At 39.2% G+C, this 25,745-nt stretch overlaps 2 protein-coding genes across 2 annotated transcripts in view; both read left to right on the forward strand.

The window, feature by feature from the left end:
* Positions 1-1,204: 1,204 nt before the first annotated feature.
* atp6v0b (ATPase H+ transporting V0 subunit b) lies at positions 1,205-10,748 on the forward strand. The gene is made up of 8 exons (XM_023296588.3): positions 1,205-1,536; positions 2,396-2,444; positions 3,453-3,536; positions 5,693-5,770; positions 5,990-6,059; positions 6,271-6,322; positions 8,156-8,346; positions 8,570-10,748. Exons 1-8 carry the CDS (start codon positions 1,452-1,454, stop codon positions 8,594-8,596), a joined length of 636 nt encoding a protein of 211 aa, XP_023152356.1. The 5' UTR covers positions 1,205-1,451; the 3' UTR covers positions 8,597-10,748.
* A 1,479-nt stretch (positions 10,749-12,227) lies between these two features.
* Positions 12,228-25,745, forward strand: part of b4galt2 (UDP-Gal:betaGlcNAc beta 1,4- galactosyltransferase, polypeptide 2) — a 250,168-nt gene continuing 236,650 nt past the window's right edge. Inside the window, exon 1 of the mRNA XM_023286532.3 lies at positions 12,228-12,696. The gene's annotated coding sequence lies outside the window, so the exon portion shown is untranslated. The remainder of the gene's footprint in view (positions 12,697-25,745) is intronic.

Genomic DNA, 25,745 nt, shown 5'->3' on the forward strand with positions numbered 1-25,745 from the left:
GGGCTTCAAAATTTCTGAAAAATAAACCTTCTCTTTTACAATTTTCTGCTATATATTCATCAATAATAGGTAATAAACTATCAAAGGCTTGACTGGCTCAGCTTACACATCAGTGGTACCATTTTTTATTCCGTGTTTTATTTCTTGTTTGCTAACCCTACTCTAATCATAGTAGCAGGGTTGCTAATCCATGCTTATGGTAGCTTTTATCTCAGGAGTAGAAGATAGATATTTAGCTAGCTGTTACTGCTGACCAAGAGGACAAACTTACTGATGGAAAACAGTAAAGAAATAAGCAAATTATCCTGATAATATGCATAACAGGGTTGCATGAGGTAGAGTGAGAGATTCAATCAAGACTGACAATGTTATGAAAATATGAAAAATAGAAGAGAGGACATACCTTCTTTGCTCTACCCTTTCTTTAGGAAAGCTGTTTGATGATGTTAAGTCCAACGTATTGTGTGATTCACTCTTTTCTTCTTCGTCTACCTGATAAAAAGTTTTTGCTAACAGGGTTGTTGTGGGACTCATGTTCCATGCATAATAATTATTATTAAAAATATTATGTTGATTAAGAACTGTTTCTCCACAATTATGAGACATCAATGAAAAATAATACCAAAAAAAGGAGATTTAAATTTAATTTTAATGATTTTATTTGAGATTCAATTTGGTCATCAGTAGGGTGGGACAAGAGAAAAATGGCATTTTAGGGGGAACTCCACACTTTTTTGGTCTCAAGACAAGTAAATTTACACAACTGCAGGTTTTAGTACTTTGTACATAGTTTATTTAATATTTGATGTTCTCCAGTTCAGGGATGACCCATGTATTGTTTTTTCCAAATGATGTATTTGCTGGGTGGAAAATTGAGATTAGTGTTTGCACATGAAAATTTAAACGTTTCATGTGGATTTAACCAGCAGAGAAAACAAATTCTCTACTCAGTAGATTCTAGTTTTTTCAGCTTCACTGATAAGCTGCTGGTACAACAGTGACATCTGGCAGCCAGTACGGAAGCTGCAGATGTCTCTGATGTGGAACGCAGCTTTCTGGGACGCATTCCGTAACAGTATATGTGACTCATAGAATAAGATCTGTTTCATACGTTTTTAGTCTGTGTATACTGTGAATATATGTCCTACGTAGGTGTATTTCGCTGTCGCAGGTGATTAATAAATTAAATTTTCGTTAAATCGTCGTCATTAGGAGATCAGTGAGGTGAAGAGAACATATAACCGAACGCAGCCGGCAGGTCCTCGGTCACATGCTAGTCAAGCTGGATCAGCTGACATCAGCCTGCTTCTGCTTTTGATGCGCTTCCTCCTCCATCGACTGATAGCGCTTCTTGGAACAGTATTCTTTCGTTATCGTACCTTTACTGGCATCAGATTTTTGATTTGAGCCAAGTAGACCTCGCTGGTCCAGCAGGTTAGAGCGCCGGATAAATGCTGCTAGAGTGGATGATGAACGGACACGCCATTCTTTATACGGGGGTCACTTTGGCCTTCTGGAGTACCATACTAATCGTCGGTAAGGTTATTTTTCCCTTAAAAATATACAGAATATTCCAATGAGTGAATGAAATAATGTATAAATTAGACTTACTCCTCACTGATTGTGCAGTCAGACGTCGTGGCTTCGTTTCAAAGCGCATTTCTTTGCGTTTGACAGCTATCACTGGGGACCTGGCTAAATCTTGGGACTAGAGCGGTTGCGGCTCTTTGACTTGCTAGCTTGTACTAGTTGGTTAATTTGCACCTGAATATTAGTTTATTGATGCTGGATAGTAATTGGACACCAAAGCATGAATTACTGCTGAATATTTTTTAAACGTATGCGTTAACATTTATAATAAGGGGCCTCTTTTTGCGTTAAAGTTAGCGTATGGCTAGCCTTTGCTAAATGAAGCTAATGTCATTTAGCTCGTTGCTAACCACGTATCATAGAAGAGACTCAAACGCTGGACAGTAGCGTTTGCAATTTGTCTTTACTAGCGTCAGACTTTTTGGTGAGAGTTATTGTAAGATGCTTGGCTGCTTTTCTTCCTATAGAAAGTAATTTGATGACGCTTAGCTAAACTAGCTGGTTGGCTGCTCGCTAAGCTAGCGTTAGCTAGCTAGCTGGTCGTGCGTTCAGCTGACAGATTTTAAACGGCTCCAAACAGGAACTGTTTTCACGTGAGAGTGAGGTATCGCACTGAAGCTACAACTTCTTTCCAAGACTGTAGCACACAAATGTGACTATGTTTCACATCTGGGAACTGTTTTATTAATGTGGGAGTGTCTGAAATAAACGGATCTGTTTTGCTCATTCACGAAGCTTTAGTATAAATATACCTCTTGCTAGATTAAGTATTTCACATTCACAATAAAATTATCTGTTTCCACAGGTATCTGCTATACCATATTTGACCTTGGATTCCGCTTTGATGTGGCATGGTAAGTAGTTTTGACTCAAAGCTGTTTCCTGCAGATGAAGAAAGATGACTGTTGTGATGGTGGTGACAACTGACTACGATTTTTGGCAGATTTGACAGTCAGTGCTCCATTTTAGTTGGATACTTGGAGCCATAATGCCAGAATAGAACAGATCAGAGTTTTAGTTATAGCACGAAACACACCCTATTGTAGTAATAAAACTGCAACAACTTTCCCCTGGTTGCACAATTGTAAGAATAAGGATACAGCGCCTTACAACATATGGTAGTTTCAGGCTGCCTACTACACACCACTGTTAAGTGTTGCCTGTATACTGCAGTGCCAGATTCAGAGATTGCATTTCTCTTTGATAGTATAATAGTTTGCACAATAATGTGTTTTCATGTTTTTGTTATTACACCTAGAATTTAAAGCATTCTAAATATGCCACTTTGCTTTCTAAGACTTATTTGTACCATGTTGCTAAGTAAAGTCTACATTTATAGACCAATAGTTTGTTTATTATGCTCGTTGACTTAAATATTGTGCTGGGGTGAATAATTTAAGGCTGCATTTTCCTAGATCTGTCTGTCTTGCTAAAACAAATCTGCGATGTAAATGAAACTGTCATTTAGGATTTGATCTGTACCCAATTCTTTCTTGGGAACATGATGCTGTAGCCAGGATTCTTCCCTTGTGTTGTGGCGCTGGTTTTTACAACAATGAGCTTGTCAGTGGTTAAACCTGAATTTGCTTGAAATTAAGCAACTTGGACAGCGAATTGAGTTTTGAACTGTACCGCCATTTAGGAAAACAAGACATGGCTTATGTCTCACCTGGAGCATAACCCTACAGCTTGCGCCTCAGTTATTTGTTTGAGTCTTGAACTGTTGAGTTCAACACTGACTACTGCTGAAAAGTTAGAATTTTAAACAGACAATGAAATCATATTTTTGTCCTTGCACATGTTTTTTTTTTTACAAGGTCTTGTAAATATTGGAAGTATTCACTGTACTTCTTTACTCACAGGTTCCTTACAGAGACTTCTCCCTTTATGTGGGCCAATCTGGGCATTGGTTTGGCCATCTCTCTCTCTGTGGTAGGAGCTGCCTGGTGAGTAACACACAAGTAACACAGCCTAATGTGCATACAACTGTCCTCTGTCAGGTATTTTAATACATATTAGAACAAGAAAAGAACTCAGAAAGCGCAGTACTCTGCTCCATGCGTTCACTTGTAGTCGTAGTTGGTGACGTCATGCTGCTATCTCGCAGTTATACAGAAATCTTTAAGTCAGTGGATCCAGATTATAAGCCGCATCACTGACAAAATCTAATCACTTGGTCCTTGTTTCATTTCTGAACTTCCCTGAAAATTTCATCCAAATCTGTTAGTCTGTTTTTGAGTAATGTTGTTAACAGACAAACAGATGGACAAACGTGTGCCAGTCGTCACATAACTCCGCCGTTCATTGACAGAGTAATAATTCTGCATACGCTTGCATTAACTGATGGTCACCTAAAAGTAAGTTGCAAGTAAAAAATGCATTTTAATATTAAGTTGGGCTTAGCAGTGTCAGGTGTTGACGGTGGTGCTTGAAGGCCTAAAATGCAACAGTCTTTTATGTAAGAATTTCCTTTTGAAGTTCCTCTTGAACGTTTGTAAAAAAAAAAAGAACACAGTGTGTAGAAGTGGAACTGGAAAATCTGTCTGTTAGAAATACAGAAAACCTTTTCAGTATGTATTGAGTGAAGATGTGTTCCCTTTTAGGTTCTCTAATTAAATGGTGAATCATAAGCTGTAATGCCAGTGTAGAACTTTCATGCAAAAACACACATTTTGAGGAGCTTTATTTATTTATTTATGTTTTACACCTAGCAACAGACAGGCCTTGGCAAACTAAGCTGACTTCAAACAGCTTCCACTAACACAGCCTGACAGCTTCATTGCCTCATGAACCCTCACTTCATCTGTAAAAGTTGAACTTGAACACACCATTAAGACCACAGCTGAAGGTCTGCAGACTGAGGTTCATGTACACTAGTGACCTGTACTGAAAACGACCTTGCAGAGAGATTACCGAAATCAGCCATCTTCTTTAACACCATCTAGAAACTGTCTCATCTCATTATGTGCTTTGAATTCAAATTGTGAATAATTGTGATTTCTACGAAGCAGATCTCATGTTGAATAATTTCCATTTTTAATTTTTGGAAGAATAAAAAGCATAAATGAAAAAATGTAGAGAAGCTTGATCAAATGGATGGAATTCACTAGGTTTACCAGACAGTAAGAGACTGATCTCTTCCATAGATGACTTCTTTAGATGCAGAATCTGCTGAACAGCTGCAAATAAAGGCCGGCTAGAGCAGAATGCTGCTTATAGTGCTGTTCAGCTGTTTTACTGTTGAGGGCTTGATGCGTGAGAGACTGAACGGTTTGTATCATCTCATCTACAGGTAGATTGGAGGTGGATTACAGATTTACACCTGACATTTGCTCATGAGATTTACACTCAAAATAACTGATCTGTCTTTCCTTGGTTTTACAATGCTATCTCAGCTGACTTATAATGAATGAACAATTTGTGTACGTTTTTTATTTAACTTATTTATGATTCTGTTGTTATTGTGATCACTTCCTATGAAGCAGAAAAAGACAGCCCTTGTTACATAGTTCTAATGTGTAATTTACATTTGTAATTTACTAAAGGATGGAGAGAAAAGTAGCTGAGTTACCGCATGTATCCTCAGTTATGCACAGTACTTATTGGGAGTTAGGGGTTTGATTTAGGCATTACACTGCCATGTAATGATTTTGAGCTTAAATTTGTATATTATAGATGTTATTTTGATGGTTCTGCATCATATGAAGATTGAATTGCTGGACCACCTAGATTATTTCAAATGGGTTTTTGAGCTGTCTACCAATAACGACAGTATGCACTACATAATTCTCACAAGAAGTGAGACTTTCATTTTGTCGATAATACTCACTTCCTTTTTGTGTTGTTGGACATTGTATGTGTTAGATTAAAAATGTGCTGCCACAGTGTGTTTATAACTTGCTGGGTTATAATGGATCTATTTATAAGGTGGAGTGACGTTACTGCTATGTTTTGGGTGCTTTTACAACTGTTTAGTTCTCAGAAGATGTTTTAACACTTGGTGTAAAAGGTAAATAGCTTTTGTGCAATAGAATAAATCATCTGAGTCTTTTTAGCTTTGCTTCTCATTATTTACTTCATATATTTTTATTTTGTTTTCCAGGGGGATCTACATCACTGGCTCAAGCATCATTGGTGGTGGTGTTAAGGCTCCACGAATCAAAACTAAAAATTTGGTCAGGTAGATACATAATAGTTAAGACAATTTCTGCGCAACTCTCATCTATTTTGTAATGTTTTAGCATCTTTGAGTAACTGTCAGAAAAATGAATTTTGGTTCTCTCTAACAACAATAACCCACAATATTTTTCTAGAAGTCCATAGCAGCACTTTGCAGAGACTTGGTAGTAATCCGTCTTTTCTCTCACACTGTTTTTCTCTTTTTTATGTCTCCCTGTAGCATCATCTTCTGTGAAGCTGTTGCGATTTATGGGATCATCATGGCTATTGTCATCACCAACATGGCTGAGGTAAGTAACAAGCATTTCTTTCAGTTTTGTTAGTCAAGAAAACAACAATTTTATATTTTGTCTTCATTTGGTCGTAAAGGGAGCAAGTAAGAACTGCACAGGAGAGGCACAACATTAATATTAAGCTTGAGTCATAAGGGACAGAACGAAATACGATTTACCAACAAGTATTGGATGGTTGTTTTTCTTACAACTATTTTTCATCTTATAGAACTTCACTGGAAACACCCCTGAGACCATCGGGGCAAGGAACTACCAAGCTGGTAAGAGAAAAAACATTCCGCTTCATCATACATTTTTAAACTTAAAACTGCACCGCATGTTTGTGATGTTCACAGTTTAAATGTAAAAGTGCACAAAACATATTTTGTCCTGACGAATAGCCATGATAATCATCTAGAACTCAGTATTGATTAGAATAATTGTGATTATCATTTTGCTCAGACCTACTTTAAAGGACTGGGGATAAATTTTTACCCACATTAAGTCAGTGTGTGTAAATGTGTAGGGCTGAAGCGATTCCTCGAGTTATTCGAGTAATTCGATTACTAAAATTCTTTGAGGCAAAATTCTCTGAATCGGGCTTGCTTTAATCCTCTACATACTGGACCCCAGGTCACTAACTGGTGGATCGCGGTCCGAATCCGGACCCAGACTTCATCCAATACGGACCTCAACCTATAATTAGTAAATGCTGAGGAGATTTTAAGTTTGACAGGACGCTTCTATTTTAACCAGCGCAGCTTTTCTGGTGTTTACGGCATTTAACAGATCAGAGGCTGAACTACGAAGGCAGAAGGTTGTTTTCAATTTTCTTTGTTAACTCAGACTTCCTGCTTCAAACTTGTCACACAAACAGGAGCATTTAACGATCATTTGACTGGCTTTCCTCACAAAATGAAATGATCCGAATAAGGTTGTTTTCATGGAGAACAATGAGGAACATGCAAATTTATGACTGTAAAAAGCGACCGGAAATGATGTAAGACGGGAATGCTGTTGAAAACTGTTTAACGTGTGTAATGTATTTATTTTATCAATCAATGTAGCTGATTAATTCTAACAGACAGCTGTACAATAAAACTATCAAACTTCATATGTTCAAGCATGATATTGTACTGAAGTGCATGTAGGTCTGACACTGTCTCATAATGAAGGAAATCACTTTAATTTGTGGCCAAATCAAAGTGCAACTAATGTTACTGATTGAATATTCTCTGTAATAAATACTAATAAACAGATCAGTTTTCTTATTTGTGTTCTATCAGCTGCAGTATCAGCAGTTTAAATGGACCAAACATAAAAACATTTGTGATTTCTGCATCACCAACTAAATACATGTGAGGCTCCCATGGCTTTGAGTTTTAGTTGAATACCCCTGTATTATACTGTATATGTACAATACCCCTGTACTATTTTATATATATATATATATATATATATATATATATATATATATATATATATATATATATATATATATATATATATATATATATATAAATAAAACAAACCTGTACTATACTATATATGTACAGTACATCGCAGATGTCCGCCCATGTTCCACCAGGATGGTTATTTCTGATGCACAGTGCACTCACTTTTGCTTTTGATGCTGTAATGCCAAGCATGGAATCCGATTACTCGATTAATCACCAGAATAATAGAATACTCAATTACTAAAATAATCGATAGCTGCAGCCCTATAAATGTGTAAATCACTCTTCTAGATGGAAACAAGTTAGGTTGTAGTGTGAAATTCTAATGCGAAGTGGACATTTTGGTATTGTCTGGTATGCATTTCTTTCAATACCTGTAATATACCAACATTTTTGCTGCATTTAATTTCAATAAATATTGTAATACTGGCTCAATACATTTCAAAATAAAATCAGTTTTGACTATCTGTAAATGCGTATAGAAACCACATTTAAAGAAGAGATTTAACTAGATTCAAGAAATTTTACTTTGAAATTAAATATTAATATTTGCTCCTGACGCATTTGAAAATCTAACTTGGAACTTGATTTTTGTAGGCAGTTCCGCTGTGGATTAGTCATAATGATCTTTGACTCATTACTATCTTGTTCTTTTAGGTTACTCCATGTTTGGAGCTGGTCTGACTGTGGGCTTTTCCAACCTTTTCTGTGGAATCTGCGTTGGTATTGTGGGCAGCGGAGCTGCTTTGGCAGACGCCCAGAACCCCAGTCTCTTCGTGAAGATTCTGATTGTGGAAATCTTTGGCAGTGCAATCGGCCTGTTTGGTGTCATTGTAGCTATTCTGCAGGTGAATGAGACATGCTTTTTTTTTTGTTTTCCCTCAGGGGAAGAAACTATTTATCCCTGTTCTCTGTCACAATAGTCAACAACAGATGACCATTATTACAGACCTCTGAAAAACGCCAATACAAAAATGATTATTTCCAAAAAGGTCAAGTTAGATGTATCTTGCATAGACGTAGAGATTTTAGCTGTGTTTGTGCTAAAAATTCTTTTTTTCTCTCCTTCAGACGTCGAAAGTAAAGATGGGTGACTAGAAGATGCATTCACATGCTGAGAAGAGAAATACACTGCTGGAATAATAAGATGGATTATTGTGTAAATACATCGTAAATTATTTAAATGTCTATTTGCCCGGTATTGTTTTTGACCATCATTCATTCAAGAGTGGTACGTGCATGCCCTACTGTTGTGTCTGGAGGAAAACATGAATGTTGGATAGGAAAAAAATGTGCTTTTATTGTGCATTTTTTTGTTGATGAGATGATATAAATGTGTGTAAGCATTTATCTGGATGAGTAGTACAAGCAGAAATGTAAATGTTGTAAAGGACTGTAGGTGAAGGCTTGTCTCCTAACACCAGCCAGTCTGCAGTTTTAAGATACTGACATCTTGCAGCTGCATCCCATGGATTGATTCACTCTCTGAATTAAAGGAAAGCTTTATATGGGTTGGCACATTTCCACGGCATCATTTTCTTCTCACCACTCTTGCTGAATGGTAGTTAAAAATAACACTAGAGTATTTGAAATTATTAGTGTGTGTGCGTGTGTGTGTGTATGCTGGACATGTGATCTCTTTTTTTTTTCTTTTTCCTGTGAAGCATGAGGTTGTTTATCATTGTGTTTGTAGCCTGGTCTGTCAGTTTGTGTATTTTTTTTAAAAATCTCTTCTTTGCTAATAAGCAAGTGGTCCTTAATCCACACAGTGGCCCAAATACAGTACATCGTAATAGTGATGGTACCTTTCTGAAGTTCAAATTGGAGTCTTGGAGTCTACAATCATTGCTAAAGTCACAGAATAGTTTTTTGGAGGCCAAATGGAGACCGATCCCAGCAGAATGTGTGCGCTAAAGGTGGCATTCATTTCCTAAGCTGTGGAAAATGTTAAATCACTACGATATTGCTCATTAGAACTCTCCATATAGGATCAGTTTGTCCAAGATGTTATTATCCTGTAGTTTTTATATAGATATATCCATGTAAGTTAGGGTTGTATAGTGTTGGCTGAGAGGAAGCCAAAAGAAATCTTTGCAGAAACCCTTTGCCCATAGTGTTGTGAACAGAAGTCAACAGGTTTACACAGAAGCAACAATAACCTCAGTGTGAAACTGACTTACAGGAAATCTTAAATGTCAAAACTGCTCTGTCCTTCTTTAACCTTACATGTACACTGACAGGAAATGAGAATTTATTTTGCCACCATTACCATTGAGTATTACTATCTACTCAGTAGTAACTGTTCACCGTCATTGTACTGGAGGGTTTACAGGAAAATAATTCTTTATAGATGCAGTGATCCACTGACTCGGATTATTTGGAAATCTCAGCTGGTCTGTTTCCCAAATGTGGGTGAAAACTGTGGACTATTACAGATAATCACAAATACAGATTTTTAATAAACCCTTATTTACACAAAAATTTAATTTCACAAATATCTGTATTGCTTTGTTTTAAACTCTTGTTTTGAATGTACATGTTAACGTTTGACTACATAGAGTCAAAATGTCAACTATTCACATCTGTGTTTTTGCATGATTTTCTAGCATTCCTTAAAGTTTCCTTCATGTGTGTGGGTAGAAACCGATGTTGGACTCCTGCAGCGTCGCAACAAAGCCATCATTAAATTGTTGAACCATTGTTCTTGTCAGCTGATGGTTTCAGTGTTTACATGTGTTATACAGACTGTTTTTCTGCTTCATTTTCTAATCGTTTGGCTTTCAGCAGCCAGTAGAATTATAGTGGAGGTGGGCTCCAATGAAAACGTCAAAATACTGCAACATATAGTCTGATGATTGGTGGTGATGTATGGAAACATATTAGTAACACTGAAGTTCTTGATGCATCATTCCAGAGAGATGACAGACCACGGCTAATTGTGAATCGTCTCATATCTTGTAATTTTTCCTCCACACTTCTTCTGAAAGAGTGTAAACGTTGAACCTGACATGGGGAAAGGGAATTGTCTTGATGTCAGGTGTCAAAGCAGTGACATGGTCTTTGGTGACCCAGGCTCTGTACCGGACCCCAGGCTTTCAGTGACTGTAGATGGTACTGTGTGTACGTTATGTTGACGTGATGGTGATCAGCAAATAACTCATTGTTTTTGACATTGTGTATAATATTAACAAAATCAGACTTTTCTTCTGGCTTCATAAATGTCCTCGAGAAAATAAAATGGTTCAGTCAAGATTTTTTGTGATTTGTATTTATCTTTCATACTATGAATGAGACACAACCAAGCGTCCACTTGTTTTCAACGCTGCTGTTTGAAGTGTGAGCTTCACGTGACCTCGGCCAGTGACGTCTTGAACGTCTCGTTGCAGTGTTGAGTCTCGTCCACTAGGTGGAGCACAAAGCCACAACATCCGTCCAGATTCAAGTGACGCTGAACGCTGAAAACTCAGTTGAGGAAACAGTTTAGTCTCCTTTCACTGTTCAACATAATATTTATTGGTTCTATGTATCTGTTTGTCTAAAGGTTTGGTCGTAATGAAAACCAAGCCATGCTTGTGTGTTTTATTCCTTCATAATAATGACTGATATTTCGACAAGCCTTAAAAATATGGTAATCAAAACAGAACTTTATGGAAAAATTCCAGCAGCGAGTAAATAAAAGCGATAATGCAGAGTTTAAATGTGTTGTGTTTGTATATTTGAACGATTTTTAACAAAGTCACATCAAATTTGTGACTAATTTTCATGGGTCAGTCTTGTGTTAAAGAGACTATTGTAAATCAACACAAAATAGAATGTATACAGGCTGAAATTAAATAACTAGAATTAACCAATACAAGTGTCTTGGTCAACGAACACCCACGAGAAATGTATTAACCAAGCAACATTACCTCATGTATAAGAAAACCTTTAAAATATGGCCTTTTGAGGTTAAAAAAAAATAGAAAATCTTATCAAGCTAGTAAGTCAGGGCCAGCCTGTTTATTTCTGTATATTTAGACACGTTTGTAATTTTGTTGCCACGCATACACTACCAGTCAAAAAAGTTGGACACACCTTCACATTCAATGCTTTTTATTTATTTGCATTATTTTCTACATTGCAGATTAATACTGGAGATTAACACTTTTTTTTGTTCACAACATAATTCCAAATGTATTCTTTTAGAGTTTTGAGGTCTTCAGTATTAATCTACAATGTATAAAATAATTAAACAAAAACCAATGAATGAGAAGGTGTGTCCAAACTTTTGTCTGGTAGTGTTTCTATAAGGAATAATTAAATAACTTTAAATATACATCAAGCCACACTGTGAAACATTATTTGACCATGGTGATCACATTGCTTGATTAGGTGAAAGTGACCCTGGGCGATATAAAATATTACAGTAAACCTTTAAAATATGGCCATAAAATTTAAATAAGATTTTTTTAAACAAAGAGAAATCTTGTTAAAAGTAAATTTAAGGTGGTATTAAAGATGTTGTTAGCATGTTTCATGTCTATACATTTAGATTATTAAAACTTATCCTATCTTCTTATTTTAGGTTTTCATATAATTTCAAAAAAGCTAACGATTTACTATTGTAATTATTAATAATTGTGGTATTTCTTGTACATGAGGTTGTGCGCGGCAGACATAAGTGGGTTATCAGATTTCCCAGCTCCCCTTGTATCATACGAGCAGAATAAAAAGCGAAGGATGCTCTGTGCCGCGCAGGCTTCCGTTGGCACCAAGAGCGAAAGGACCTGCTCGCTGCCACAGCCTGAGAGCATCTTTTCTCTGCTTTCTTATCATCCTCACCAAAACACAGCGCGATGACGGGAAATCACGAGCACAGCATATCCCTGCTCCCCGGTTTGCGGTAGAATATCGTTTCGGGTTACGTTAGCCGTTCGGCTAGCGTAAATGCTGCTAAACATGAGGCTTTTTCCCTGATGAGGAGCAGACATAATAGCCTGTCTGTGGAAGAATATAGTTACCCTGAGCAGAGTCGAGCTGGGCTGAGCCTCTAGCTTTTAGTGTGCTTTTTTGTGCGCGTTTAATGCAACATTTTGGTCCAACTAAACGCCTACTGAGAGTTGCTTTATGTGAACCTTTCATCGGCTGATGTGACTGAATCCAGCGGTGCTCCAGCAGAGAAGATGCCCAGATAGAAGTATCCGCCTGACAGCATCAAGGTAGGTGCTCTCTCTTCTCTCTGGGATGCATTGTTTCCTTCAGCATCGCTTCCCTTTGTTTCCATCCAGCTTCCACACATTTCTCCTGCCATCCCGCAGCTTTCAGCGTTTTACTGAGTTTTGGACATTGTGAAAATCAGCTCCCATGCACTGCCCCCTACCCTTCTTTTGTTATCATGCACATTTCCACGAACTAGCAGCATCTTTACACCCGCCATACTGGGCTCCACTCAGCCTCCCCTCACTGTGTCTCTACACTAAATGAACCAGTTCAACATGCAGACTGCTGGGAGGAACGAACCATGCATTTTTTGGTTCAGTTTGGAGGTTTTTCAAGCTCTTAAATTCCACTTTGCAACTGCAATTTTCCAGAGCTGCTGGTGCTATTTTCTGCAAGGAAGCATGGCAGTCTGTAGACCAGAGCATCCTGTGTGTAATGGTCCAGCAGCAGCACACTAGCAGCAAAGAGCACCCAGTGTGCATGGGCAGCCTCACACTGGGGGAATGAGTGAGATGAAGAGGAGAAGCGTCTTCATCATGAAGCTTAACCTAACCAGGCGTTTACACAGAAGCTCTGTACCTAGACTGTAATCCAGTCTGACATCTCTCTCATTTATGACAGTATATCTGTAGGGCTGCTGTTATAGAGGCTGGAAGTAGCAAGTGGACTGGAACTACGTCACTCTGAGAAGTCCTCGTGCAGAGTTGGCTTTGGTGAAGTGCATTTTGAAATGTTTCTTTTGTTGCTGCATGCACACAGCATTTTTCTTGTCCTGTTCAGTTCAGTGTGAACGTAACGTCTGTTTTCGTATTTGCGGTTAGGCTTCGTACATGCAGGGATACACCTGCAGCAAAGAACTGTTCTCGTTACTGATTGATCAGCAGATTGTTTCCTTTATTATTCACTCCCTGAAATTTCAGAAAATTGTGAGAAATATCCTTCCTGATGTCCTCAAACTATTGTTATCAGACTGTCTGTTGGCTAATCAGCAATCTAAAACCGAAACATTTTCAGTTTAACATACACTACTGTTCAAAAGTTTGGGGTCACCCAAACAATTTCATGTTTTCCATGAAAACTCACACTTGTATTCATGTGCTAACATAATTGCACAAGGGTTTTCTAATCATCAGTTAATCTTTCAACACCATTAGCTAACACAATGTAGCATTAGAACACAGGAGTGATGGTTGCTGGAAATGTTCCTCTGTACCCCTATGTAGATATTCCATAAAAAAAATCACTCGTTTCCAGCTAGAATAGTCATTTAGCACATTATCAATGTCTAGACTGTATTTTTGATTAATTTAGTGTTATCTTCATTGGAAAAAACTGGCTTTCTTTTAAAAATAAGGACATTTCTAAGTGACCCCAAACTTCTGAACGGTAGTGAAAGACAAAGAAAAGTACTCCTAGCTGTGACACTGGAACCACAGAACAACATTTTCCATTGCTTATTTTGTTCTTGATCAACTACTGAACAAATAGTTGACATATCTTTTTGTGTTGCGTTCTGCACTTTCCTGAATACAGCTTAAAAGAAAGTTTCCCACTTGACAAAAACACCACCTTTGCTCCAAGTCCAGTTACTTGCTTGTTCTGAGGGTTTTTGGTGTCACATCCCATAGCCCTCATGTCCACATAATCTGCTCAGTAATCAAGGATTGGCAGGCTGTATTTATACTGAAGATATCATGAAATGCCTCAGACCGTACAAGAAACATGGGTGAGTAAAGATTAAAACTAATGATGGCTGATTTGTATTTAGTTGCTTGCGTTCAGGTTAACAACCAATAGAGCGGAGCCACTATTTTAGTGTTAGTAAGCAGAGTTCAGTTACTCACTGTGTAAATGAACCCTTTCGCTGATACTGGAGGCATATTTTGACCATCTGCTCTGAAAACCTGTCTTATCTGTTTTTGACTCGAGGCCTATCAGATAGCAGAGAGGTGGTCATGGCAAGTGGTTGGGTTTCTTAGGGGCTGCACAGTGACTGGATGGTTAGCATTTTCACCTTGGAGCTAGAAGACCCTCGGTTCGCATCCCTGCCTTCCTGGGAGGGGAACTCTTCATGGAGTTTGCATGTTCTCCCGGGTTTTCTCTGTGTTCTCCGACTTCCTCCCACAGTCAAAAAACATCCTGAGGTTAACTGGTGATTCTAAATTGTCCATAGGTGTGAATATGAGTGTGATTGTTTGTCTCTATGTGTAGCCCTGTGATAGACTGGTGACCTGTCCAGGGTGTCCCCTGCCTTCACCGTAAGTCAGCTGGGATAGATTCCAGCCCCCCGCGACCCTAATGAGGATTAAGCGGTGTATAGATGATGGATGGGTTTCTAAAGTGATCAGGCTGAACCAAAATGCTACAGTTCCAGTCATGGATGTAGTTAGATTTGGTTGCGACAGCTATTTGCAACTTTCTCACTTAAATTTTCTCTAAAGGTTGTTTGAAATTCATGGAAGTTGCTAACTACTTTCAAACTAGTAAAAATAAACTCTCGCATCTGTCATCGTGCTTCTATTGGACCTTCACTGTGCAGAAAGACTGAGGTTCAGAGTTCGACTGAATTATATCAGTAGCCAACTAACCTATTGGAGTATGAAGGGGAATTCTGCATTGTGCATATACTGAGAACAGACTGTCTGTGAAGTTCTTGACCTCTTCTGTCTAGTAGTTAAACTTTAGAAATGAAAAACATTTGCATCTTTATTGAATCTGAGAAAAACCATATCAGACATAAGCAATAATTCAAGCAGTGGATTTCTGTGAAGGCAGAGTGTGTGATTCTGGGGAAAGATTAACATTTAGCTAGTTGGCATGTTGAGATACTCACCATTTGCCAGGTGTATCTTCCCTCTCACTCCCCACTGCCCGCTTTATCCCCATCTCCCCTCTCCTCCCCCCTGACCTGTTCATGAACACGAATGTGAACAGCATGCTGGAATAGCGCTGTGTAAATCGGTCCAAGCCACTTTGTACACAGCCCTGGCTCTATGAATAGGAAACAAACACGAGACATTTTTTTTCAGTGTGCACATAAAATTGACAGCCAGCAGCCTGTGAGCAGATATTCACTGAATTTGACAAAATGTGTATCTGATTGCATACAATAAATTACATCTTGAAAAAATGTCTTGTACAGTTGCATTGAATAAGAAGCTGGTTGATATGAAACAGTTGTATCCAATCAATCGGAAATACTGGTTTAAACTAGCAATATATTGAACTTATCTGTAGATCCTTTATAGATTTATATATATGACCGTGTTTTATTTATATCTGTTTTTTGTTTATTTATATATTGGTACAAGTGAAGAAATAAGCCTCAGAGTTAGCAGTGTGAATGAATGGGAAATATCTGGTGATGCTAACCTAACTAGGATTGTTAGGGTCCGAGCACCGAATGGTGCGAAGACCCTATTGGAATGCAAGGAATTATTTATCTTTTTACTGTGGAGCAAAAAAGTGTACTATATATATTATATGTATGTATGTATGTATGTATGTATATATATACGAACGCATGCACACACACACACACACACACACACACACACACACACACACACACAGAGACACACTACCAGTCAAAAGTTTGGACACACCTTCTCATTCAATGCTTTTAATTTCTTTGTATTATTTTCTACGTTGTAGATTAATATTGAAGATCAACACTTTTTTATTTACAACATAATTCCATATGTATTCTTTTATAGTTTTGATGTCTTCAGTATTAATCTACAATGTATAAAATGATGAAATAAAAACCACTGAATGAGAAGGTGTGTCCAAACTCTTGACGAGTAGTGTGTATATTACAATTACAATCTGTTACAATCTCTATAGATTGTAATAGCCAATACTACAATAATATTAGGTTTACAGTGAGTTTTCTGGACATTGCACAAGCTGTTTGTTTAATTTTTTCCCAAATAAGAAACAAAAATTCTGAATGTAAGTCTCTTCTGCTGACTATAAATGTGATTAATAGTCTGTACAATCAATCTTAACCTGTGAAACAATAAACATGAAGTACAGAGGTGATGCTAATGAGTTTGTTTTTAACTACACTATAAATTGAATAAACTAAAATGATGTCATGATGGGAGACCCAGTGACACAGAAGCCCCCAACAACAAACACATTTTAACCAATAATATTTAATGTTTTATGCAACTTTCTGCTAAGGCTCAATCCCCCCCAACAGTACTATTAGGTAAACCAGTCCCTTGCGTTTTATTGGCCAAAAATAAATTCACACATACCTAAATAAATATGTGTGTCCATGTCAAGTAGCACAACTCTAAAACCGCTGATAAATTAGCAAAAAATGCATTTGTGTGTCCTTATAAACTTACTGATATGCTGTCTGAGTAAATGCTGAAATAATAATTTGGCTTTTAAACTCAAAAACAGGTGGACCAACCAATTCCTTGTAGAAATGTGACTCAGTGCTGTGATTTGACTGTGTATCGGTTTCAGTTATACACAGTAAAAGCGATGTAGAGGTCTCAGTGGTATTGCTTAGAAATCTCAATCTGCTTTGGCTGAGGATTTCTATTTTTATGGTAAGAGGAAATAACAGCGGACAACCAGTTAATATGCTTTTTTCTTTTCAGCCAAAAACCTCATTTTAGTTGGCTGCTGCGTGTTGTGTCACTGCAGCAATATGTGGATCAGTCTTGTGTAAATACTGTGGTCAGGATCCTTCAGGTTCATTTTCATCTCTTCAGTCCTGCACAGAGGAACGTGCTTCTGTTTGCAGGAAATGACAATGAGCAGGTGACACTGCTGTAGATGAACTTGCCTCCGTGTCTCCTGAAGCTCTGTGAAATGAAACAGTGAAGAGCAAACAGCTTGTTTCACACAGGTTTCCTCAGGTTCACTCATTATCCTCACCTTGCCGGTCCTGACAGTCAGCGGTTGCCGTTTCCAGAGATTCATTCTTCTGATCGCTCTTTCATGTTGGGATTTGTTGTCATGGGAACTAACCAGGCCATTTCTGAGTTACCGAAGGGGCGAGTTCAGAGAGGGACACCTGTGTGTGTGTGTGTGTGTGTGTGTGCGTGTGTGCGTGTGTGCGTGCGTGCGTGCGTGCGTGCGTGCGTGCGTGCGTGCCTGTCTGTCTGTCTGTCTGTCTGTCTGTCTGTCTGTCTGTCTGTCTGTGTGTGTGTGTGTGTGTTCCCTTTTTCTGTGGCTCTGATAGGGTCGAATTATCAGCTTCAATTGAATACTTCTGTTCTATTGTATCTTTTCTGACAACACAGTTTGAAAATGTTGCCCTGGAGTTGAGGCGGTGATTGAGATACTAAACATGAACCACACCCTCCTCAGTTTTAAATCCAGCTGTGGATCTGCCCTGCCTAGTTTCTTGCATGTCTCCTCTACTGACAACAAATAGAAGGAACAAAATGCCCCACATACCCACTGTGGAGCAGTGCTGTTGAAAGGAACACTTTGACAGTTTGGGAAATGCTTGGCTTGTTTGCCTGGTAAGCTCCCTGCGATGTATAGATGGTACGTAAAGATGGATGAACCCACTGTGACCCATATGTTTCCTGAGGAGTTATTTTGAAACTCAGGGTGTGTTCCAATGTCATGTCCATACCATACTAAACAGTATGCTAGAAAAAATATTTACTATTTCTCAGTACATTGAATGGTAAATAGAACATCTGATTGCCCATTGCAGTATGCAAGCAAGCATGCTTTTCTGGCCATTCTGACAAACAGTTCTCTACACAGTTATGTCACAGACATAAGGTGTCTCACAGGGAGAGCACAGTTTGTGGCAGGATGCTTGGGATGCAAATTTAGATTAATATCCTTAATCAAGGATTTGTAGGTCATAGGGCTGGGCGATAAATCGATTTTATCGATTAATTCGAGTTTATACTTAATGTCGATTTGTTTTAATGAAAATCGATTTTCTCATCAACACCCGCCACCAACGCCTGCCTGCTGGGCTCCCGTAGTTCAGAGTGCGCCTCCCTCCCCCCCGCGCTTGATACACAAACAACATGGCGGCGAGCGGTGCAGAGCTAAAGGCGCGTGTCCAATAGATGCGATTTTCCCGCACGGCAACGCACCGCATCTGAAAATCGCACGGATGGCGGTCACGAGCGAACCACAACATGGTCACATGACAGCTCTGAGCAACAGCAGGCCGCTACGTGGTCACATGACCGAGCTTTCAGCTGGACAGTCCGGCAGACAAGTCGGATAAACACAGCGGCTCGGCCGCAAATTTTCCCTTTTATTTCAAAAAACATGTCAGCGAAAAGTATTTCTGAAAGCATTTGAGGCGAGAAATAATCTGCAGCAGCTGAATCTGTCCTCGTTTTATGTCACTGACGTCTAGTTTAGAAGTTTCAGTACAGTTTCACGATGTGTGGAATCTCCGCACGCGGCGTCCAATTTGCATAAAGTAGAAGTCAGTCTACTTTATGCAAATGAGCTGCAGCCCTCTCCAGGTAAACACACCGGATCACAGCTGGAAACGCACTGCAACCGGACCAGCATGCCACATGCGGTGTATTTCCAGCTGCAATCCGGTGTGTTTACCTGGAGAGGGCTGCAGCTCATTTGCATAAAGTAGACTGGACTCTGGCGTGCAGAGATTAGGTAGGGGGCAAAAAAAAAAAATCGGATAAATCGTGAATCGGGATTTTTTTGTGAAAAAATCTGGGATTTTTTTTTTAAGGCCATATTGCCCAGCCCTAGTAGGTCAGTTTTAACAAGTATTCATTACCACACATTAAGTACAGTGGACATGTGTGCCATGATGTGCCACAAAAGGGACTGTTTTGCATATGCCACTGGGATATAAAACTGTCCTAGTCTGTCCCACCTTGTCTCAAACACTTGAGCTCTGGCTGGAGACCATTAAGCATCACAGAAGTGTTTGTCATGGTGGCCGGTTGCCAGTTAAGCCGCCACAATGCCCTCTGATTGCCAACATGGATTGTCCATACGCCAAGTGACATGGTCCTCTACAGTATTAAAGTATAAACTAGTGTTTACTACAGCTAATCTACAGTACATTTTCTGACATGCACGTTCCTTATTTTCTGCCTTCCAGGTCAATATGCACTACCATTCAAAAGTTTGGGGTCACCCAGGCAATTTCATATTTTCCACACTTTCACTCACACTTTTATTCATGTGCTAACTTAATTGCACAAGGGTTTTCTAATCATCAATTAGCCTTTCAACACCGTTAGCTAACACAATATAGCATTAGAACACAGGAGTGATGGTTGCTGGAAATGGACCTCTGTACCCCTATGGAGATATTCCATTAAAAACCAGCCGTTTCCAGCTAGAATAGTCATTTACCACATAGACAATGTCTAGACTGTATTTGTAATTCCTTTAATGTCAACTTCATTTAAAAAAAAAATACTTTTCTTTCAAAAACAAGGACATTTCTAAGTGACCCCAAACTTTTGAACGGTAGTGTAATTGGTGAAATTATTAACACTAGTAATCGAATATATGTTAATCATTAGCATCCCTACAAAACACATCCAAACTGCAGTGTGATAATATTTCAGATTGGAAAATGAAAGTAACAGCCACTAGTAATATCTGCAGTTCAAGTATTTTGTGTCATGCCCTCCACCTTTTGAGAGGTGGTAGTAACAAAGCTACATTCAATACTACCAATTTCATACACCAACTAAAAAATAGACACTCAATGGAACACAGTGAGTTCATTTAGGTAACTAAGACACTGTACAACAAGGTTTATGACCGCCTAGTAAATATTAAAATAGAGCTTGGATGCATGAATGTAATTAATGCGTTGCAGAGCTTTGTAGTTGTCAAGCATATACACTACACTGCTCTTAATACCTTTAATCTACTTAAGGTGTGTATTATCTAGGAAAATGGTATCGGACTGGGACTTAATATCTGTTGATATAAAAAATTAAATGACTATAAAACTATACTCTCTGTACACTTGGTATGAATGGGGGAAATTATCTGTGAAGACCAAAACTGTTTTTGTACCAGGTTGTGAACATACTTGTTTCTACTGTCAAATTGTACCTTTTAACATATAGTTCTATGGGGATTAAATTGGTTTTGGAGCCAGCCTCAAGTGGTCATTTGAGGAATTGCTGTTTTTGTGACTCTTGCATTGTCTTTATTTTTCAGGTTTCTGCTTGCTAGTTAGTCCCTTCTTCTGCTCCCAGAAATAATACTGCATTTGTACAGATGAAACTGTTAAATGTGTCCTGAACTAAGTGTACCTGCTGGCTGTAGCTTCATCTTCAATGGAACGTGAGAGTAGTATCTATCTGTTCATCTAATTCTTGGCAACAAAGGCCCAGAATGTCAAAATGTTTTCTCAGCAGAGTAGTTATTGGAGACAATCTCTTCTCCAGCAAAGGAATGACAAATAAATACCAGGTGTACATAGAGCCCAACAGGCTCCCCTACTAGTTGGTATCAAGAGGAATTTTAAATTTTAATAATTTTTTTAGACTATTTTAATTCCAACTTGGTTAAAATCCTGAATATTCAGATTGCGAAGTAAAGATGCTGTCCGTCAGTCTCCCCGCATTAGGTTTCTTTTTAGTTTATCCTCGGTTTACTTTTCTGCTAAGCAAGACCTCAGATACTGCTGTCAGTACGTCATCTCTTTTGTAACACTTAAAAGAATAAACACTGCTTTTCAGCCCATTCACTGCATAGAGATAGAAAAAAAATATCATCCAAGGACACAGGTTGATTAAACCGAACACCATTGAAAGCATAACTGCACAGTAGGTGCATTAAGCCAAACGTCCCACTGATGTTTTAAGCCAAAAAAGACGCTCATTTAAGTAAACTGTCTTTAAAACCTCTCACCAAATCCTCATCTCACTCCTTCTGCTCACAATCCCTCTCCCAGTGAAGCCTTCCTTCCGCCGAAGCACTTCATTTATTTCTTTGCTTCGTTGCCAAATGAGCAGCTGGATCAGAGCGAGCGAGCGAGAGAGAGAGAGAGAGAGAGAGAGAGAGAGAGAGAGAGAGAGAGAGAGAGAGAGAGAGAGAGAGAGAGAGAGAGAGAGAGAGAGAGAGAGAGAGAGAGAGAGAGAGAGAGAGAGAGAGAGAGAGAGAGAGAGAGAGAGAGAGAGAGAGAGAGAGAGAGAGAGAGAGAGAGAGAGAGAGGATGATGATGTTTCTACTGTAGTCTGTGGATTCTAACTACAGACGGGACTTTGTTGTATTTGCATAATGCGGATGCAGCCTGCCCGCTGAGAAACAACAGACGTTACCGTGGAGGAGAATTCCTTTCAGAGTCTAACTTAGCATAATAGTACTTTTCCAGTGTCAAGAGCGGCATCAGACACTCCCCCCCGCTGGGATGTCTTGTTGGTTTCTCCGTTGCTTGTCAATTTCATCTGGAAAAAAAAATTTGCAAAAATGTGAGGAGTGGACCTTTAAATCAAAGCGGTGCAGTCGTTCGGGGATTAAAGAAGGCAGGAAGAAGAGCAGAAAGGCAACGTGATATCAGACTTTTAAACCGACCAACCTCCCTCATATCAGAGACAGCTGAGAGGCAATTTAATATCCGCATGGGCAGAGCTGAGTAGAGGAGGTCTGAGCTCAGAGAACACTGGAGTTTTGTTCTGATTTGGTGGGCTTTTACTCCCCTCTATTCTGCCATGCTTGTGTCAGCCTTTTTTTCATCTTGTTCTTTTTTTTCAGTTTTTAGCGCACGGTCTTTGTAGACACATGAAAATGGATGCACAAGTCCACAAACTTCACCAGGTAAAATCTGACTGTCAGATAACAATATACACTGAGCTCTTTAATAAATACAACATTGCTTACTTTGCAGTGAGCAGTAAATACACTGATGCATTAGAATTGCTTTCACTTGCATGTTTTGTGGCATAACAGCATATTTTTGTGCACTGGGTAGTAAACAGAAAGGGATTTCAGACACAATACAGGCTTGGCAAGAAATGATATGAACAGGTGGTAACATTATTTATCCGTAGAGGCAGCGTGGCTCTGGGGATGGCAGCGTCGGGTCAGCTGGTCCACCTCTCTGACTAGAAACTTTGTGAGGGATTAACCTGAAACCACAGAGGATGAATCCAAATGACTCTTTGTATCGTGCCACCGCAATGTTGACATTTCTGTTTTTTTCGTGAAATATTTCTACAACTAATGCTTCATTCTTCTTCAATTGAGTAAAGATAGTATTTTCACCCCTGTAATTACTTTCATTCCAGTGACTTTATATTTAGTGATATCATTAGGTTGGATGTCTTATGTCCTACGTTTAGTTTTTTGAACAAACACCTGCAACTGTAATGACAGTTTCATCAGCTTTAGTTCTACTAAAACACACTAAATGGAGATTGTGAACACGCTAATCTTTTATAAAACATGTTGGCATTGGGACTGCACAGCAGCTTGGTTAGCACTGTCGCCTCGCAGCTAGAAGATCTCCGTTTCGTGTCCCGGCATTTTGCGGGATCTTTCTGCATGGAGTTTGCATGTTCTCCCTGCCTTCACCCCAAGTCAGCTGGGATAGACTCCAGCCTCCCGTGACCCTAATGAGGATTAAGAAACGGAAAGATAATGGATGGATCGATGGATGTTGGCATTGCCATTTTGACCATGTTAGCATGCTGATATTAGCATTTAGCACAAAGCATTAGTGTTTTCAATGACTCCTACACTGGGGTCTATGGATGAAGGAGAAGCCAAAGATGGCCCCACCCACTGCCCATGCACTTTACATCGATAATGTCATGAAAATAAAGCAGTTTTTCTAGCACTGGGGAGGTTTTATGTAAAAGGGTTTGAGATGTCCTTTGAACAGTTTCTCAGTCGTCCCTTTTATAATTGCATTGGGTTGCAAGAGATTTGGTAAAAATTGGCAGCACGTTTTATGTTCCAGTCTCCAGCCTTGTCTCCCAAATATTATGTTCCTGTGAACTAAACTGAGGGAGGGAGCATATTTTCTGCCAGATAAGGTTTGTCTGTGGCGCATCCTTAATATGTTTCATATCAACATATCTTTGCCATTTATTGCTTTAGTTTTGCTCCTTTTCAGCCAACCAATCATATATTAGATGAAGTGGGACTATAGAAAATAGAGGAGAAGCTTTAAACGTCTGGTGATGTTGTCTTTTTCATAAACCTAACGGTGTAGTTTTGGTGTGTCTAGTAAGTAGTTATCCCTGTGAAAGTGTCAACCACAGCGCGATACTTTTCTCTTTTTTTGGCCTGTTTTTATGGTGCACAGTGGAGAGAGAGAGACAGGAAATGTGGGGACACGAGTGGGAGAAAGACGTGCAGTAAATGGCCATGGATTGGACTCGAACCCACAACTGCTGTGTCGGGGATTATAGCCCCTGTTTATGGGTCGTCCATCTGCCTGGTGTGATACTTTTCTAAATCTGACAACGTAACTTGTGTCCCTAAACAAGTGAACCACTGATCATAGATGTTAAAATATGAGTATTTAGACATAAATTGCTAATTAGTTATGCTCAAAACTTAAATGAGAATGCAGTGCAGCTATATTAGATCAGAATTTTTTGGAGACGAGGTTGAGCTGTTGAATACACTGGTTCTTTACAGTGTGGCATACCTTTTGGTAAAATCGCATAGCAGGACTGAGATGCACTTTAACATTAATAGTCATGAACTTATAGGTTTTTGACACATTCTTTGGGGAATTTTTTAATAGTTAATATTTTCATGGTGTAGAAAATAGTAATATACACCGATCAGCCACAACAAGCAACCCTCCAAGCTCCCATGGCAACAGCAGTCCTTGATACCAGTTGCCACTCTCAGCAGGGCAATCCACCCAGACACACCACAAAAACTGCTCAGGACTGGACCGGGGAACACAACAGAGTTATGGTGGTCCACACTTCCCAGATCCCAATCTTGTTGTGCATCTGTGGGATGCACAAGGACAAGCCTGATCTAGGTAGGTCCCACCCTGCAACCCACAGGACCCACAGAATTCACTGCCACCATCCTGGTACCACAGAACATCCCCAGAGTTCCTGTGTTCATGCCCCACTGGGTCAGAGGAGTTTTAGCAGCATAAAGGGGACCAACACAATATTAGGAAGTTGGTCATAATGTTTTGCCTGATCGGTGTAAATAGTAATATTCAGCGTTGTCACTGAGGTATTCTGTTTACAGACAACAGCCTCGAGTTATATTTTAGAATTTGGCCGATATAAAAGATGGAGGATTTAATTTGCCGTCACCATCAAAATTTTGGAATCAGCAGCTGCCAGCCAACGCATTCACCAGTTTCACATCTTCTGGTTCGTCAACAGAATGTGCTTAGCTAAATGCAAAATGCAGTTATTATAATTAGAAAATGTGATTTCAATATAAAAACGGTTAGCTGTCTGGCTGAAACACCACCGTTCATTCCTGTCCTGTCAGTGTGTCTGTAAGCAGAGAATGAAAGTGGGGGGAGGGCTGAGGTCAGACTGTGTCACTCTCATTTTCCACAGATCTCCTGTCTTCACTTCTCTTATTCACACTATTTTATTGGGTTCGTATACCTTCTCTGTCTCGGCTCTTAAAGGGCACTCTGCTTTTCTTGCTGTGTGTCATGTTCATGTGCAAAAATATCGAACCGTTTATTACTCCGCCAAGGAACGCGGCAGAGTTATGTGATGATCGCCGTACATTTGTCTGTCTGTTTATCTGTGCGCAACTATACTCAAAAACGGACTAATTGATTTGGATAAAATTTCCAGGGAAGGTCAGAAATGACACAAGGACCACCTGATTAGATTTTGGCAGTGATGCGGCTTATAGTCTGGATCCACGGATTTGTTAAAGATTTCAGTGTCACTGTGAGATAGCATCACGGCGTCACTGTAACTATGACTACAAGTGAACGCTACGTCAGCTGCCTGCAGACGATCACATCATTGCGATCCTACTACAAATCTACCGCTGTGGACTCGTCTGGACTTATTCGTCAGAAATCATACAACGACTGAGCAGCCTTGGCGGAGTACTGCGCTCTCTTTTCTTGTTACACCTGCAAGAATTA

The sequence above is a fragment of the Amphiprion ocellaris genome, chromosome 10 (genome assembly GCF_022539595.1).
Source record: "Amphiprion ocellaris isolate individual 3 ecotype Okinawa chromosome 10, ASM2253959v1, whole genome shotgun sequence".
Lineage (NCBI taxonomy): Eukaryota > Metazoa > Chordata > Actinopteri > Pomacentridae > Amphiprion > Amphiprion ocellaris.